We start from the raw sequence: 16684 nt of genomic DNA, 5'->3' as shown, positions 1-16684 counted from the left end.
CTCATTTATGGCATAATAATATTTTAACTGTATGTATATGTGAACGGCTGTATTATATTTATTCATAAATTATTAATCTATGCTCGTTCCGGGGCCCACGGTTCCAGAATTTTCTCGTGTGCCATTGGAGGAAAAAACGGAGGTCAAAGTTGACGTTGTGCAATATTACCAGAATAAAACATTACAAAAAACAGCGAATTATACAGAAAACAGCTGAAACACGATTTTAAATCCTCCAGAATAAGTTTAAACCACATTAAAACGTGAAAACATTAACTGAAAGCGGAGTTTTGTAACCAGCTTCCGGTGTACTGGAACTTTCTGTCAGGACGGACAAGTTGAGGGCAGCCACTGCGCATGCGCTTTCTGGATACTTCTTCACGTGGAGCTGTCCCGTCCAGTGTGTGAGACCCACGCTCCGTGCAGACCCACGCCGGCTCGCTGACCTCCCACACGACCTGAAATGGTAAGAAGAAACCCTCAGAAACCGGTTTTAATCCTCACAGTGTCCAGGAAGCTTCAAAAGACCAGCAGCGGCTCGTTTTAATCTTTAATCTGGTTTAATTTGGCTGCTCCGGCTAACAGAAGCTAACAGGCTAGCTACCTCTCTAACATCCATCCACAAGGTCAAGTAGCTGAGGAGCAGACAGACACCAACTACCTTCATGCTGCTACCTTTAGCTGAACGATGAGAAGAAAAATAAATGTCAGAATAAACCGCAGATTAACGGAACTAACGGGAAACATGCAGCTATGAGCTCCACGTTAGCGGGTCAAACCGGCGAATTAATTAATTTAAATGAACCTTTCATTCATTCCTTCAGTCCTGATGGTTCACTTCTCTGTGCTGCTGAAGGGATCTGGTCTGGGGGGGACCAGGGATCGAACCCGAGACCATCAGATTATAGAGGAGCTATATCAGCCAACTGATGCTCTGCGCTCGAAATGAAGGATAGTCAGGTTTTAACTCTAGTAAAGTCTAGAAAACTGGACAGAAATTTAAAAAAAAATCAAGACAAAGGGACAACAACTGCCAACAATGATTCGAAATCTGTCTAAAATAACTTGTAAAACAAGTTTAAATTTGTCTAAAATTACTTTAATAGTAGTAAATGAATTGAAATGTTTGATAATTAATTGAAACTTGTGTTCTGTGACTGGAAATGCGTCCTAAATTACTCATAAATCATCCAAACTAACTCAAACGTTATCCATTATGAGCAAATATTGAGTCCACAATGATTTGAACCTGTTCAAAACTTCTCAAAACACGTTAAAAATGGTCCAAAAGGTGATAAATCTGGTCCTAAACAACTCAAAAGAAGTCCCAGGTAACCCTGAACAAGTCCCAAGAAACACAAAGTTTGTTCAAAATGATTGGATTTCAGTTGAAAATTGTCAATAATGACTGAAAATCTGTTCAAAACAACTTGTAAAACAAGATGAAATTAGTCCAAAGTGACTCTAAGCGTGCTATAAATTACTCAAAACTTACCAAAATGCGTTAAAAAATGACTGAAAACATGTCCAGAGTGTGTTAAATCTTGTCTTAACCCAAATGAAGTGCCAGATAACCCTGACAGAGGGACAACTTCTAAATTAAATTATTTATAAAATACTGAAATATTAAAACTACCAAGAGATAAACTTTGATCCCAAAGGATGTTCTGGTCACAAATGTTGGTCAGAGAAATCACAAAAACATGAGAATAAATACAGAAAAACAGTGAGATATTAGTAAAAGTAAAGTATAACTGGGATATAGTGAGAATAAATAGTAAAGTAAAACAATAATTTTATTTGTGGTGTTCAATGGGAATGGGTATCCTATAAGCCAGTGTTCTTCTAAAAGCTGTACTTCCTGCTCCTGTGTTGTCTGTTGTCTTTTTTTTGTTTATGTGACTGCAGAGCTTTTGCCCAAGACAAATTTCCCTAGTGGGACAATAAAGTTTATCTATTCTGTTCTATGTTCTACTGATACTCTACAGGTAGAGTACTACGACAGTCACCGTTAGCTGGTAGAACCTCCTCCTGTGAGTCTCACTGGTTTAAACTGGTCAGACTGGCCTCCAGCGTTATCTGGTGAATCCTGGAGGTTGTTTGATCTCAAGGCTGTTTGGGTTTAATCAGAGGAGGCCTGGGGCTAGAAACCGTCACTGGGAACCTTCTGGCTCCTCCCAGTCCTCTTACTGGGACCAGTCGTCCTTCAGCTCCTCCCAGTGAGAGGACTGGGAGGAGCTGGACGACCTTCACTGAGGTCGTTCATTCATCTGTTATCTGCTGCTGTCGTCCTCGTGGCCAAAATGTTTCACAAAATGAGTTTTCAGTGACTGATTAACACGATGTTCCAGTTGAATGCTGACGAACAAGGTTCTGCTTGTTTTTTTCAACTGTACAGACCATAATGATAAAACATCTAAACAGAACTGAAAGGACCCAAAGAAGATCATTATCAGAACACACAGTCAAAGAACAGAGTGAATAAATCCAGTTAGAGGTGCTTTAAACGTTCCTGTTCTGATCTTTCTCCTCTCAGGCCTTCAGAAAGTTCCTGCCGCTGTTCGACCGGGTTCTGGTGGAACGTCTGACGGCCGAGACGGTGACGAAGGGTGGCATCATGCTGCCGGAGAAATCCCAAGGAAAGGTTCTGCAGGCCACGGTGGTGGCGGTCGGACCCGGATCAGTCAACCAGGTGAAGACCCACGGACTGACTAGAGCGAAACATGGAGAGTTCAGCAGAATAAATGGACTGTAGCTTCATCTGTCAGAGTCCTGCAGCTCCACTGAGTCATTCTGGGAAATGTTCTACCACATCAAACCTGTTTTCACTCCTGCTGGAATTCTTTGATTCCTGCTTTGAACACTCTGCATTCTCTGGAGGAGCTTCATGAGGTAGAACCTGAAATGGTTCTCCAGCAGCCCTGAAGGACTTCCAGAGATGCTGAGCTCTGGTTGGTCCTTCTGCCTTCACTCTGTGGTCCATCTCATGTCCAGAGTGAAGGCAGAAGGACCTCTTTCTTGGGACTTGTTCAGGGTTATCTGGGACTTCTGTTGAGTCGTTTGGGAGCAGATTTAACACATTCTGGACCATTTTTAACACGGTCTGAACAGGTTTCAAGTCATTGTGGACTGAATATTTGCTCCTAATAGATAAAGGTCCAGACTGGATGATTTTTCAGTAATTTAGGACACATTTCCAGTCACTGAACACAAGTTTTAATTCATTATTGAAAAATTTAAGTCATTTACGACGATTGAAGTAGTTTTGGACAAATTTCAACTTGTTTTAGAAGTTATTTCAGACAGATTTTGAGTCATTACTAACAGGTTTTTAATTTGTTTGGACAAATTCAATCATCTTCTTTTTGGTACTTGTTCAGGGTTATTTGGGACTTCTTGGGTCGTTTAGGAGCAGATTTAACAGATTTTGGACATGTTTGGACTCATTTTGTACCATATAGCTACTCACCTGTAGCAGAAAGAAGCTAATGTTAGCTGCTGCACTAGCTAAACACGATAAAAAAGAGGAGAGAGATGAGGTACATGTCCACTAGATGGTTTTTCCTGCATGTGAACGCTCAGGCCGGCAGTCGTTTACATGCTGGAAAACCCTTCTAGTGGACGCACGGCTTCAGTTGTTTGTTGTTGTTCTTTGTGTAACTCTTGTGTTGTTGTGTTTCCAGAAAGGCGTTGTCCAGCCCATGAGTGTGAAGGTGGGAGAGAAGGTTCTGCTGCCGGAGTACGGAGGAACCAAGGTGGTTCTGGAGGACAAGGTGCTACAGAACTTCATACTGAATCTGTCCAGAAAGTTGTTTTTGTTTGGTTCCTGGTTAACTTTCTACTTCCTGTCTGCTGCAGGACTATTTCCTGTTCCGTGACGCAGATATTCTGGGGAAATATGTGGACTGAGGTGGTCGTTGGTCGTCGCTGGAGGAGACATTAGCTTCATTCATGTCTGTTTTTCTTTTTTATGTTTATTGCAAATTGTAAATAATTCTCATCACATTTTGTTACAATAATAAAGGTGAACTCATCATTGGTGACTCCATTTGTTCTGTCTCCTTTATTTAAGACCTGTGAGACGTAAATGAAGGTCTTACTGAGTTCTAGAAGTTCATAATCATGTTTTATTAGTTGTGTTGAGGCTGCAGCAGAAGGAGGTGGACATCACTTTAACCAGTCAGGATGAAAACATGCAGATAAACTTTAAAATACAAACATTATTCATCAAAATCACAGATGAAAATACAAGTTAACAACATATCTGAACATGTGCTGTTATTGTAAGATAATGTACAGCAGACTGATGGTTCAGAATGAACTGGAGGTCTTAACGTTTTAAGGTTTCTTCACTATGAAACTAGAAAAGCCCTCAGAGTTCAGTCCTCCTCCAAGGCTGCTCATTCCCCCATATGTCAGAAATGCAGCATTTATTTATTATCGATCAGAAATCATTTAATACAGATGAACCCACAAACACAATGAGCTGAGCACAGACGTGTTATGCATGTGTATGTTCTGTACAGATTGTAGTCACATTGTGTCTTGTTTTTGTCATTCTGTCTGTTTGCTGTTGCGATGAATCACGTGACCTAAATATGTAGCAGGAACTGATGGGACTCAGAAACACCCCCACAGTTTAATCAGCTGTTCCTTGGATCATTTCTGATGGATAAGTCCTGATAAGTCCTCAGAGGTGGATTTGTAGTAGGATCACAATCAGCTGATGTAGTGTTCTCTGGTTGTCATGGTTACAGTGACGCTGTGCCGCTATCTGGCAATGATACAGAAATCTTTAACAAATCCATGGATCCAGACTATAAGCTGCATCACTGCCAGAATCTGATCACTTGGTCCTTGTGTCATTTCTGAGCTTCACTAGAAGTTTAATCGAAATCTGTTGCTTTGTTTTAGAGTGATGCTGCTGACAGACAGACAATCGTCACATAACTCTGCAGTTCCTTGGTGAATAATATAAATGTGTGAATCACTTTACAAAATAAAAACAGGTGAACAGGTTATCAGGTCTTACTGAAATATAAATGAAAGTCTTTAAAACATGAACATCCTGATATTTTCCTTTGAAGTGTCCAGGAGGGACTTTTCATTGTTAGCTGTGCGTCTAAATCCAGACACCTGGTGGAACTAAGGCCAGAATATCTGTTATATATCATTATAACAGTAAATCATAATTTTAATCATCATTCTTCCTTACGGAAAAACCAAATCTACACTTCTCTGTTTCTCTGGTCTAACTGATGCCACTGTTTGGTAGTTTTATGAGTTTTATGAATTCAAACTCAAAATCTTTGACAAAATGAAACACTCAGTCCTCCTCAGGACAGAAGATTTAAAAGGTTTTAGTTCTGAGGCAGAATCTCCATCATGTGGGGTCTGTAATGCTCTGTGGACGGAGAATTAAAGCTCCTAAACACTGATTAGTAAACTGTAAAATCTGTTATCAGACATTGTACAAAGACCTCAATGTGTGGGTCCAAACACTATGAGTCATTATAAAGGGAATTCATTCTCAGTGTGTCTGTTTTAATAAAACATGTTTGTGTTCAGTAACAACAGATTTAACTGATGATGGTCCACTATGAAAAAGACTCTTTGGTGTCTCACTTTCTAATGAGTCTGTGATCCTTTTGTCCATTTTATGTCTCATGTTGTGTCTCTGTCGTTCTTTTTGTCTCTTTGTGGTCATTTTGCTTCTCTTTTGCTGTGTCCTGTGTCTATTTGTGTCTCCTCTTTGTCATTCTAAGTCATTTTGTACCTTTTCTTGCCATCTTGTTAGTAGTTCTTTATGGGTTTGTAGTTTTCCTGTGTCTGTTTGAAACCTTGCTGTGTCTTGTTTATTGTTGTTTTGTGTCTCTTTGTGGTTGTTTTTGTGTCTCTTTGTATTTTTTCAGTCTTTCTGTCGTCTTTTGCTGTCTTATTGTGGTCATTCTTTCTCTGGTGGTATTTCTGTGGGTCTTTACAGTCTCTTTCAGGCCATCTCTGGCTTTGTGTGTATTTTTGTTGTAGTTTTGTGTCTCTTCATGTCCATCCTTTGTCTATTTGTGAGTATGCAAGTCTCTGTTTTGTTATTTTTTTCTTTTTGCTGTTGTCTGTATATTTGTAGTCCTGTTTGTGTCTCGTTGTAGTCCTCCTGAGTCTGTCTGTCTCGTTTACTTGTCGTTTTAATTTTGTTTGTGTGTTTCACTGACTGACCCTTTATGACCCTACAGGTCAGTAATCCCTCTGTGTCTATAACTGTATTAATAAATGCTGTATTATGTTAATAAAACCGGGTTATTACCATCTCTAACCCAGTTTACAACTTCTAGCCCACTGTAAACCGTATCGAACCCGGGTTATTACCGTCTCTAACCCGGGTTATAATCTCTAACCCGCCATAAACCGTCTCTAACCCGGGTTATAATCTCTAACCCGCCGTAAACCGTCTCTAACCCGGGTTATAATCTCTAACCCGCCGTAAACCATCTCTAACCCGGGTTATAATCTCTAACCCGCCGTAAACCGTCTCTAACCCGGGTTATAATCTCTAACCCGCCGTAAACCATCTCTAACCCGGGTTCTTACCGTCTCTAACCCGGGTTATAACCTCTAACCCGCTGTAAACCGTCTGGCTGCTACATCAGCGCATCTGACGAACATCCGGGTATTCTGTCGAGATGGTCATGGCGGAGGGTACTGCAGTTCTCAGGAGGAATCGGCCTGGAACCAAGGCAAAGGTGCGTTTTTACCCCGCAGGGACGCCTCGGTGGTCCCGCAGAAAGGCCCTGACGACCAGGGGCAGCTGTTCCGTGTCCTGGAGCCGTTTTTAGGCTCGTATTTTCCCGGCAGCTCGGCGGCAGACAGCGGACAGGAAGGGCCCGACCTGAACACGGACAGCTAGCTAGCATTAGCTTCATCTAGCTAGCGTTAGCTCCGTCTAGTTCCTGGAGCGGTGGCCGTCCGCTGGTTCTGGTGTCAAACCTCTCAGCTAAACCAGTGTCTGGACTTTTATAGAGTAGAGCCGGTGAAGTCTGTCTGACCACCGTCCTCCTACAGCAGCTCAGCCCAGTCTGACGGTGAACCTCTGGGAAGCTTCAGGAAGCAGCTGACGTTATCATGCTAACTAGCAAGCTAAATGTAGATAAATTTGCTAGAACGTTTTATATATAAAATACTCTTTATAGGGACCACAATCCAAATATACCGACAGTTAGTGAGCTCCTGATATGTTTGACACAGTTAATAAGTGGAGGCTGGTTAATTATTGTTATTTGCTGTCAGCTGACAGTTAGCTAATGAAGCTAATGGGGCTAACTGCTGCTAAATGTGTCTCACAGGATTTCTACAACTGGCCGGATGAATCCTTCGAGGAGATGGACAGCACGCTGGCAGTCCAACAGGTGTGTGTTCATGTTGTGCTACTGCTTCATTGAGCTGTTAAAGTGATAATTATCATTCAGAGATACTTTAATGTTCCCCTCAGTGTGATATTTGTCCTACAGATCAGCCAGAATTAAAAAATAAATAGTTTATCTGTGTTCTCCTGATCATTTTACATTCAGTAGACGTGTGAAAATAATCGGACTAAACCAGCAGTGAAGTCTGGATCAGGGGTGTTAAACTCATCTTAGTTCCACATCCAGTCCATTCTGATCTCCAGTAAAACCACAGCATGATAACCTGTAAATAACCACAACTCCTCATGGTTCCTAAATGTCCACATTTAAGGAATTATTTTTCTACTAAACATCATGAACAACCTGAAATTTATCCAGAAAAATAGATTCAGTTTCATCCACATTCATCCTCAGTTCATCATTTCCACATTACAACTTCCAGATCACAGATTGTCTACAAAGGAAGACAACATTTAGTCACCTGGAACTGAACCACAGAGGATTTACTGGAGGATCACAACCACAAAAGTCAGACAGAAAAATGACACAAATGAGACAAGCGACAAAAAACAACAACAAGGAGACAAAAAAAATACACAAAAAGCTACAAAACGACAAAAAACGGACAGACAACAAATACAAGACAAAACAATTACAGAAATGACACAAACAAGACCAAAAATGACAAAAGTGAGATATGAAACAAAAAAAGTAGACTAACACCACAAACGAGACAAAAGGGAAACAAAGCGACAACAATGATGCCAAACACAAAATGACAAGAATAAGACAAAAAACACAAGCGAGACAAAAATGAAACACAAAACGACAAAACATGAGAAACAAAACGACAAACGCGACAAAATATTACAACAATGAGACACAAAACGACAAATATGTCTAACCTGTGTGACCGCTGTTGTAACTCCAGGTCATCCATGTGTTCAGTTATCTCTGTAGATCCTGTTCCAGACTCTGTTCGCTGCCGTCAGGTCTAATTATTAGGAACACTTCAGGCTGGAGTCGATGTTAAAGAGAAGGAAACCGTGTCTTTTTATCTGATATTTTTGGGTCAATATTAGTGCAGAAATGTAGAATAAAGCTCATCGTTGTGGCTGTTTATCTCCTAATGTGACGCTAAAGTTCAGACCATCAACGTCTAGGTGAACATTCGTGGTGTTCTCTGAGATTTATGGAAATATTAAACTGAAATTTTATGGATAATGAGCATTTAAAGGCAGGAAATGACAGAAGTACATGTGTGTATGACTGGAGAATGGTACAAAAATGCTGAAAATATGTTCAGAATGACACAAACAGTCCAGAAATGATTTTATTTAGATAGAAGTCCCCGATGTCGTGAAATATGAAGCTAAAATGTCACTTGTGATTTCCTGCCTTGAAACACTGATTATATTTAACATGTTAGCTTCATATTTTTCTATATTTTAACATGTTAACTTCATATTTCTCCATGTCTTAACATTTTCAGTTCATATTTCTCTATATTTGAAGGCATTTATGTGACATCAGCATCATAACAATGCATTCAGCACGTCGCTGTCTGGTAAACCTGAGGTGCAGATGCTAAGTAGCGAGGCTGAAGCTGTAAACCAGTTTTATTTCCATCTTCAGGTGGTGTTTATTCAGTCTGTTGTCTTTTTGTTTACAGCCACACCTCGTTGATCTGCAGCTCCTCTGACTCACGCTCTGGTCTTTTATTTAGGTTTTAAATGTGTTCCTCGGTGGACAATGAACTGGAACTCATCATATTAAATCATAATGTGTCCGAAAAATGGCATTGAATCACCTTTATTGACTAACTTACAGTAGATAGACGACATAAATCTAGATGTATAATAACCGCTGACAGGTTCTGTGTTGGTTCTTTCAGTACATTCAGCAGAACATTCGGTCGGATTGCTCCAACATTGATAAAATCCTGGAGCCTCCGGAGGGCCAGGATGAAGGAGTGTGGAAGTACGAGCACCTCAGGTACAAGTTCTACCCTCATTTTATCATCCAGCCTGCTTACATTTCACATTTATTCTGGTTTAATACAGACTACAAGCTGCTCTGTAATGTTTTTATACGTTTATCGCCTCATAAAGCCGATCCCAGAAATGCTAGAAGTGATTGTTAGTTTGTGGACTAGATGTAAAGCCTCCTCCAGCGTGGGTGTAGTGATCCATGGTCGTACAAAGAGGTGACGTCATGTCTGGTTTTCTGCTGCTTTCCTTTCATCTAAGGCTGTCCTGGTTCTAAAATAAACCTGCAGCCTTTAACAGAAGAAGAAACGTTGTGATTTAAAGTGGATTAAATGTGCTGATGTGAGTCTGTTTTCCTTTCTGCAGGCAGTTCTGTCTGGAGCTCAATGGATTAGCTGTAAAACTGCAGGTCAGTCACTTTTTCTCATGTTTGGAGGCTTTCATTTAATAAACTCATGTTAGTCGTCTGGTCACAACATTAGAGATGATCTCTGCTTCTGTTCAGACCTGTGTAGTCCCACGTGGTTTTTCTACCACCCCGTCCCAGTAGGGGGATGGAGAGACTGTTTTGGTAGACGAATCGTGGATTCAGTCTGTCAAATACCTTAGGATAACACTCAATAAATGCTAAATCTGATCAATAATACAATAAACACAAAGTTACAGCTCAAGAATTGTAACACAATTAAAGCTGCAAGCAGCGTTGGTTGGGTGCTCAGTGTATCCAAGCATGTCCAGCAGGTGGCGCTGTGACTGTGGATCCATATCGGCCTATGGATGTAATGAGAGCCGGACTGATCAAACGTAAAGTTTGAGGTAGATCGGAGCATGTAAAGGCCAGTCAGAGAGCACTTCCTGTTTCATCGCGATACGTTGAAATTCCGCCGGCCGCCATTTCTTTTTTGCTCACTTCTGATCACCCATGACTGCTGTACCCTGTTTGAGTTTATAGCGTTCTAAAATGTGCAACAATTGGTCCAAAATATGACACATAATTCAAAATGGCTGACTTGCTGTTGGGTTTTGGGTGTGTGTGCAAGAGACTTACATATTATAGGTGGCGCTATTGAGCCATTTTGCAATTGCAGTTCCCCTAAAATCTAAAATTTTCACCAGTTCTGATGCGTGTGCATATTTTCAAGTATATTTGCGCCTCAGAAACGAGTTTCCTTTGTCCAAACAAGACTATAATAATTAGAAGCCAAACGTGGATCCAGGAGGTTCTTCCACCGTTGGTCCACCGTTGGATGTTGACATAGCGTGTTGGATGATTGATCAGACTGTAGAGGTCATCATGTCAGAGCTCCAGGAGTGTTCTAAAGGTGTACCTGGTCTTTACCTGCAGAGTGAGTGTCATCCAGACACCTGCACCCAGATGACGGCCACAGAGCAGTGGATCTTTCTATGTGCCGCCCACAAGACCCCCAAAGAGGTGAGTCCATGAGAACCTCAGAGACCCTCAGGAAGAAGATTCAAACCGTTCTACCTGATGATGTTTTGTCTAAACTGTTCTGATGATGTTCTTCTGTCTAAACTGTTCTATCTGATGATGTTCTGTCTAAACTGTTCTATCTGATGATGTTCTGTCTAAACTGTTCTGATGTTCTTCTGTCTAAACTGTTCTGATGTTCTTCTGTCTAAACTGTTGTGATGTTCTTCTGTCTAAACTGTTCTATCTGATGATGTTCTGTCTAAACTGTTCTGATGTTCTTCTGTCTAAACTGTTCTGATGTTCTTCTGTCTAAACTGTTCTATCTGATGATGTTCTGTCTAAACTGTTCTGATGTTCTTCTGTCTAAACTGTTCTGATGTTCTTCTGTCTAAACTGTTCTGATGTTCTTCTGTCTAAACTGTTCTGATGTTCTTCTGTCTAAACTGTTCTATCTGATGATGTTCTTCTGTCTAAACTGTTCTATCTGATGATGTTCTGTCTAAACTGTTGTGATGTTCTTCTGTCTAAACTGTTCTATCTGATGATGTTCTGTCTAAACTGTTGTGATGTTCTTCTGTCTAAACTGTTCTGTCTGATGTTCTTGTGTCCAGTGTCCTGCCATCGACTACACCAGGCACACGCTGGACGGAGCTGCCTGTCTTCTCAATAGCAACAAATACTTCCCCAGCAGGTCAGTTCCTCAGAGGTTCTCCTCAGAACGTTACAGCAGCATCAGATCAGTTCCAGGTGGTGGTTTATCTGTCTTAAACTCTGAGAGGACGGTTAGAGATCAGATTAACCCAGAATAATGATGTTCCTGCTACGAATCTGATGTTCATGCAGGATTGTAGGAACCATTAACGTAATAAATGATTACATTATTGGTCTAGCATTAAAGGATCTTTATAAAAACCCTCTGAAAGTGTAATACCTGCAGCCCATAACGTGATAGTACATAAATCAGACTGCATTCTCTGGAAATAAAAGATGTTTGTGCAGGTCTAGTAGATGTCGTATTCATCCATCAGTCTGTGTAGATCTGTCTATCAGAGCCAAACCTGTATGTAGGAGGTTGTTTGTCTGCTCACATGTGTGTAAGCTCCTGCTCTGTGTTCCAGGGTGAGCATCAAGGAGTCTTCTGTGGCCAAACTGGGCTCCGTCTGTCGTCGCATCTATAGGATATTCTCTCACGCCTACTTCCACCACCGCCAGATATTCGACAAGTACGAGGTAGGAGCTGGACCTCTCAGTTGGCTGTTCTCTTCCTGTCTGCTTTAGTGTGGTAACTCTCCATGAACTGATCCCAGATTTACTGCATGTTCCTACAGATTTAAATCAGTTCAGTGATCAGATAATTATCATGATTACCAACATGGTTCAGAACAGCCAGAGTTCTCAACTATGGAGGAGATTCATGGAGCTGTCTGTTTTAACCTGCTGCATGTCCATGGTAACTGATGCTGAGGAGCTAGATCTCCATGGTAACTGATGCTGAGGAGCTAGATCTCCATGGTAACTGATGCTGAGGAGCTAGATCTCCATGGTAACTGATGCTGAGGAGCTAGATCTCCATGGTAACTGATGCTGAGGAGCTAGATCTCCATGGTAACTGATGCTGAGGAGCTAGATCTCCATGGTAACTGATGCTGAGGAGCTAGATCTCCATGGTAACTGATGCTGAGGAGCTAGATCTCCATGGTAACTGATGCTGAGGAGCTAGAGCTCCATGGTAACTGATGCTGAGGAGCTAGATCTCCATGGTAACTGATGCTGAGGAGCTAGATCTCCATGGTAACTGATGCTGAGGAGCTAGATCTCCGTGGTAACTGATGCTGAGGAGCTAGATCTCCATGGTATCCGATGCTGAGGAGCTAGATCTCCGTGGTAACTGATGCTGAGGAGCTAGAGCTCCGTGGTAACTGATGCTGAGGAGCTAGAGCTCCGTGGTAACTGATGCTGAGGAGCTAGATCTCCGTGGTAACTGATGCTGAGGAGCTAGATCTCCATGGTATCCGATGCTGAGGAGCTAGATCTCCGTGGTAACTGATGCTGAGGAGCTAGAGCTCCGTGGTAACTGATGCTGAGGAGCTAGAGCTCCGTGGTAACTGATGCTGAGGAGCTAGAGCTCCGTGGTAACTGATGCTGAGGAGCTAGATCTCCATGGTAACTGATGCTGAGGAGCTAGATCTCCATGGTAACTGATGCTGAGGAGCTAGATCTCCATGGTAACTGATGCTGAGGAGCTAGATCTCCATGGTAACTGATGCTGAGGAGCTAGATCTCCATGGTAACTGATGCTGAGGAGCTAGATCTCCGTGGTAACTGATGCTGAGGAGCTAGATCTCCATGGTAACTGATGCTGAGGAGCTAGAGCTCCGTGGTAACTGATGCTGAGGAGCTAGAGCTCCGTGGTAACTGATGCTGAGGAGCTAGATCTCCGTGGTAACTGATGCTGAGGAGCTAGAGCTCCGTGGTAACTGATGCTGAGGAGCTAGAGCTCCGTGGTAACTGATGCTGAGGAGCTAGAGCTCCGTGGTAACTGATGCTGAGGAGCTAGAGCTCCGTGGTAACTGATGCTGAGGAGCTAGATCTCCATGGTAACTGATGCTGAGGAGCTAGATCTCCATGGTAACTGATGCTGAGGAGCTAGATCTCCATGGTAACTGATGCTGAGGAGCTAGATCTCCATGGTAACTGATGCTGAGGAGCTAGATCTCCATGGTAACTGATGCTGAGGAGCTAGATCTCCGTGGTAACTGATGCTGAGGAGCTAGATCTCCATGGTAACTGATGCTGAGGAGCTAGATCTCCATGGTAACTGATGCTGAGGAGCTAGATCTCCATGGTAACTGATGCTGAGGAGCTAGATCTCCATGGTAACTGATGCTGAGGAGCTAGATCTCCATGGTAACTGATGCTGAGGAGCTAGATCTCCGTGGTAACTGATGCTGAGGAGCTAGATCTCCGTGGTAACTGATGCTGAGGAGCTAGATCTCCATGGTATCCGATGCTGAGGAGCTAGATCTCCGTGGTAACTGATGCTGAGGAGCTAGAGCTCCGTGGTAACTGATGCTGAGGAGCTAGATCTCCGTGGTAACTGATGCTGAGGAGCTAGAGCTCCGTGGTAACTGATGCTGAGGAGCTAGATCTCCGTGGTAACTGATGCTGAGGAGCTAGAGCTCCGTGGTAACTGATGCTGAGGAGCTAGATCTCCGTGGTAACTGATGCTGAGGAGCTAGATCTCCGTGGTAACTGATGCTGAGGAGCTAGAGCTCCGTGGTAACTGATGCTGAGGAGCTAGAGCTCCGTGGTAACTGAGGCTGAGGAGCTAGATCTCCATGGTCACTGATGCTGAGGAACCATCCTGGTCCAGGTTCTGTTAAGAGTTCAGATTTAAATCCCATGAATCTGTGTTTATGTTTGATCCGTTTCCATGCTGGTCCTGCAGCTGATAGACCTCAGATTAGAACATTGATTATCTATTGGTATTTATTACAGAGAATGTTCAATCAGTGGCATTAATTTATCTTTGATTTGCCCATAAATTAAAGTGATTTCCTTCACTATGGGATGGAGTCAGACCTAAACACACTTTAATATAACATCATGTTATGTTAAATGATATAAAGTTGAACATCTCTAATGAGCAGCTGTCAGTTATCAATAATGAGTACTGATCAGTCAAATAGATCTATTAACACACAACTAACCGTTTTCTAGCAGCATCATCTACAGCAGCAGCTCTTAACAGAGCTTCTAACCTCCAGCTGATGTCTCTGAGCTCTGAGTTGAACATAGAGAAGGTCTGGATCAGAGCCCTGATGTTTGTTTGTTTGTGCAGAATGAGACGTTCCTGTGTCACCGGTTCACACGCTTCGTCATGAAGTACAACCTGATGTCCAAGGACAACCTGATCGTTCCCATCCTGGAGGAGGAAGTCCAGAACACCTCATCAGCTGGAGAGAGCGAAGCCTAACAGCTGCTCCCTGAGGAGATCCACGTAAACACAATCTGTACACAACACATCCTGAAACACCAACACTACAGCAGGAGCAGAACCACCTCCATCTGTGTGCTCCTGTAGGAACCCACCAGAACCCTCACACCTCCACAGGAAGCAGCTCCGTAGGCTCTACTGAACACGTCCACTCTGGTCCTCCAACCTTCAAACATCTCATGATTTATCTGCAGCACAGCGGCTCTTAGGTCTGCTGGTGGAGCAGAACCGTGTTCCTGTGATCACGCCTGAAGGAACTTTATCCTCTGAAAGGTTCTATCTGCAGAAAGTCGTCCTCTCTGGACCACAGCAGCGTCCACTTCTTTAGGTTCTGCTGGTTCAGCAGTGTTCCACTGCAGGAACGTCTGCATCATTTATTATGAACCCTGACCGCTTCGGTTCTGTTAGCGGGGAGGGAACACCAGAGGTTTAGTTGTTCTGCTGTTCTCTGCAGGAACTTTAGAATGTCTCTCAGGCTGTTTCCAGGAAGTTTTAGTTCTGATGAGCCCTGAAGAACGTCTGTTAGTGTTGATGTAGAGCTCTGGAGGACACCGTCGTGTCCTCGTCCATCAGCAGCGTTCTCTTTAGTACCCCATCAACAGAACCCTTCATGGTTCTGTCCTTCCTGCTCATAGAACTGGAGCTAATAATCTGAGAGAAGCAGAGAGACGTTCTGTTGTAGAACACTGTTGAACCAATCAGATCTTCTAGGACCTTCAGTTCTAGTTGGAAGAACCTCAGAGGCCTCAGGTTCCTGCAGTGGAGAACATCTTGTTCTCTGATGAAAAGTCCCACAGTTTAAATCCTCCATTAGAACCTACAGAACCGACGCAGTGTTCTGGAACATGGGCGTCACTTCAGCTCCCCTTTAGAACCTTTAGTCCCTCAGACAGGTGAGGTGTTCCTGGTGAGCTGTGGTGCTGCTTCCTGTGGACGTTGTGGTTCTACCTTCAGCAGCGGTAACCGTGGAGACGTAGTGTTTGGCTCCTCTGTACATAGCCCTCCTTGGTTCTTCATGTTCCACTCTCGGTGTTGCTTCTGTTCTGCTTGTGTTGCCTGGTCTGGGGCGTCCTTTAACGGATCACTAAATAATAATGCTCTTAAACACAGCGTAGATGTGCGGCTTGTGTGCTAGTGAACAAAGAACCTTAATCTGTAGCTTCGTCCGTGTTCTAGCAGTCCGATTCGTGGGGGTTCTAGGGCGACTCTGGGCTAACTGATCCTGCTTTGTGACCCTCTGATCCTGATCCTGTGTGGCCGACGGACAGAAGAACCGTTAATCAGAGAGTAGATCCTGAAGGAGGAACGTCGGCCACTTCCTGTATCGGAGCACAACCTCTTCTTAACCTCCTCATTAAGTTATTTTGTGGGAGGAGTCTTGTCAATCCAACCCACTTTTTTTTAATGGACTAAAAAATTTTGTTACTGTCGACATTTTCATGATGTCTGTTAATAAAAAAGAACCTATTATTCATCTGCACGTCTGGACCTGCTCTTATTCTGGAAAAACGCTTTTATTTTGAAATGTCTGCTGCATTTACTTTGATTGTCCACAAGAATACAGGAGTTAAGGAACCCAAAGGTTTGTTTAAGGAACCCAAAGGTTTGCTTAAGGAACCCAGAGGTTTGTTTAAGGAACCCAAAGGTTTGCTTAAGGAACCCAGAGGTTTGCTTAAGGAACCCAAAGGTTTGCTTAAGGAACCCAGAGGTTTGCTTAAGGAACCCAAAGGTTTGCTTAAGGAACCCAGAGGTTTGTTTAAGGAACCCAGAGGTTTGCTTAAGGAACCCAAAGGTTTGCTTAAGGAACCCAAAGGTTTGTTTAAGGAACCCAAAGGTTTGTTTAAGGAACCCAAAGGTTTGCTTAAGGAAC

The 16684-nt window shown here is 42.8% G+C and overlaps 1 protein-coding gene across 3 annotated transcripts; it reads left to right on the top strand.

Moving 5' to 3' along the window:
* Window positions 1-309: 309 nt before the first annotated feature.
* On the top strand, window positions 310-16288 carry LOC110971861 (MOB-like protein phocein). Of its 3 annotated transcripts, XM_022222264.2 has the most exons (9): window positions 310-466; window positions 2537-2692; window positions 7338-7400; window positions 9292-9392; window positions 9752-9794; window positions 10731-10817; window positions 11429-11508; window positions 11936-12047; window positions 14659-16288. In XM_022222264.2, exons 1-9 carry the CDS (start codon window positions 464-466, stop codon window positions 14791-14793), a joined length of 780 nt encoding a protein of 259 aa, XP_022077956.1. In that variant the 5' UTR covers window positions 310-463; the 3' UTR covers window positions 14794-16288. The 3 variants fall into 3 exon arrangements, with proteins under 3 accessions (XP_022077956.1, XP_022077955.1, XP_022077954.1); XM_022222262.2 differs by lacking the exons at window positions 310-466; window positions 2537-2692 and adding an exon at window positions 6606-6737; XM_022222263.2 differs by lacking the exons at window positions 7338-7400; window positions 9292-9392; window positions 9752-9794; ... (2 more) ...; window positions 11936-12047; window positions 14659-16288 and adding exons at window positions 3684-3773; window positions 3859-4043.
* The last annotated feature ends 396 nt before the right edge of the window (window positions 16289-16684 follow it).

Source organism: Acanthochromis polyacanthus, chromosome 14, assembly GCF_021347895.1.
Source record: "Acanthochromis polyacanthus isolate Apoly-LR-REF ecotype Palm Island chromosome 14, KAUST_Apoly_ChrSc, whole genome shotgun sequence".
In the NCBI taxonomy this organism is placed as follows: Eukaryota; Metazoa; Chordata; class Actinopteri; family Pomacentridae; genus Acanthochromis; species Acanthochromis polyacanthus.
Note: the sequence above shows the minus strand (reverse complement) of the source record. Positions and strands in the feature narration are given on the sequence as shown.

Coding starts and splice junctions, on each gene's coding strand:
- LOC110971861 (XM_022222264.2), top strand. Junction 7,401..9,291: donor GCACGCTGGCAGTCCAACAG/GTGTGTGTTCAT, acceptor TGGTTCTTTCAG/TACATTCAGCAGAACATTCG. Junction 9,795..10,730: donor GATTAGCTGTAAAACTGCAG/GTCAGTCACTTT, acceptor CTTTACCTGCAG/AGTGAGTGTCATCCAGACAC.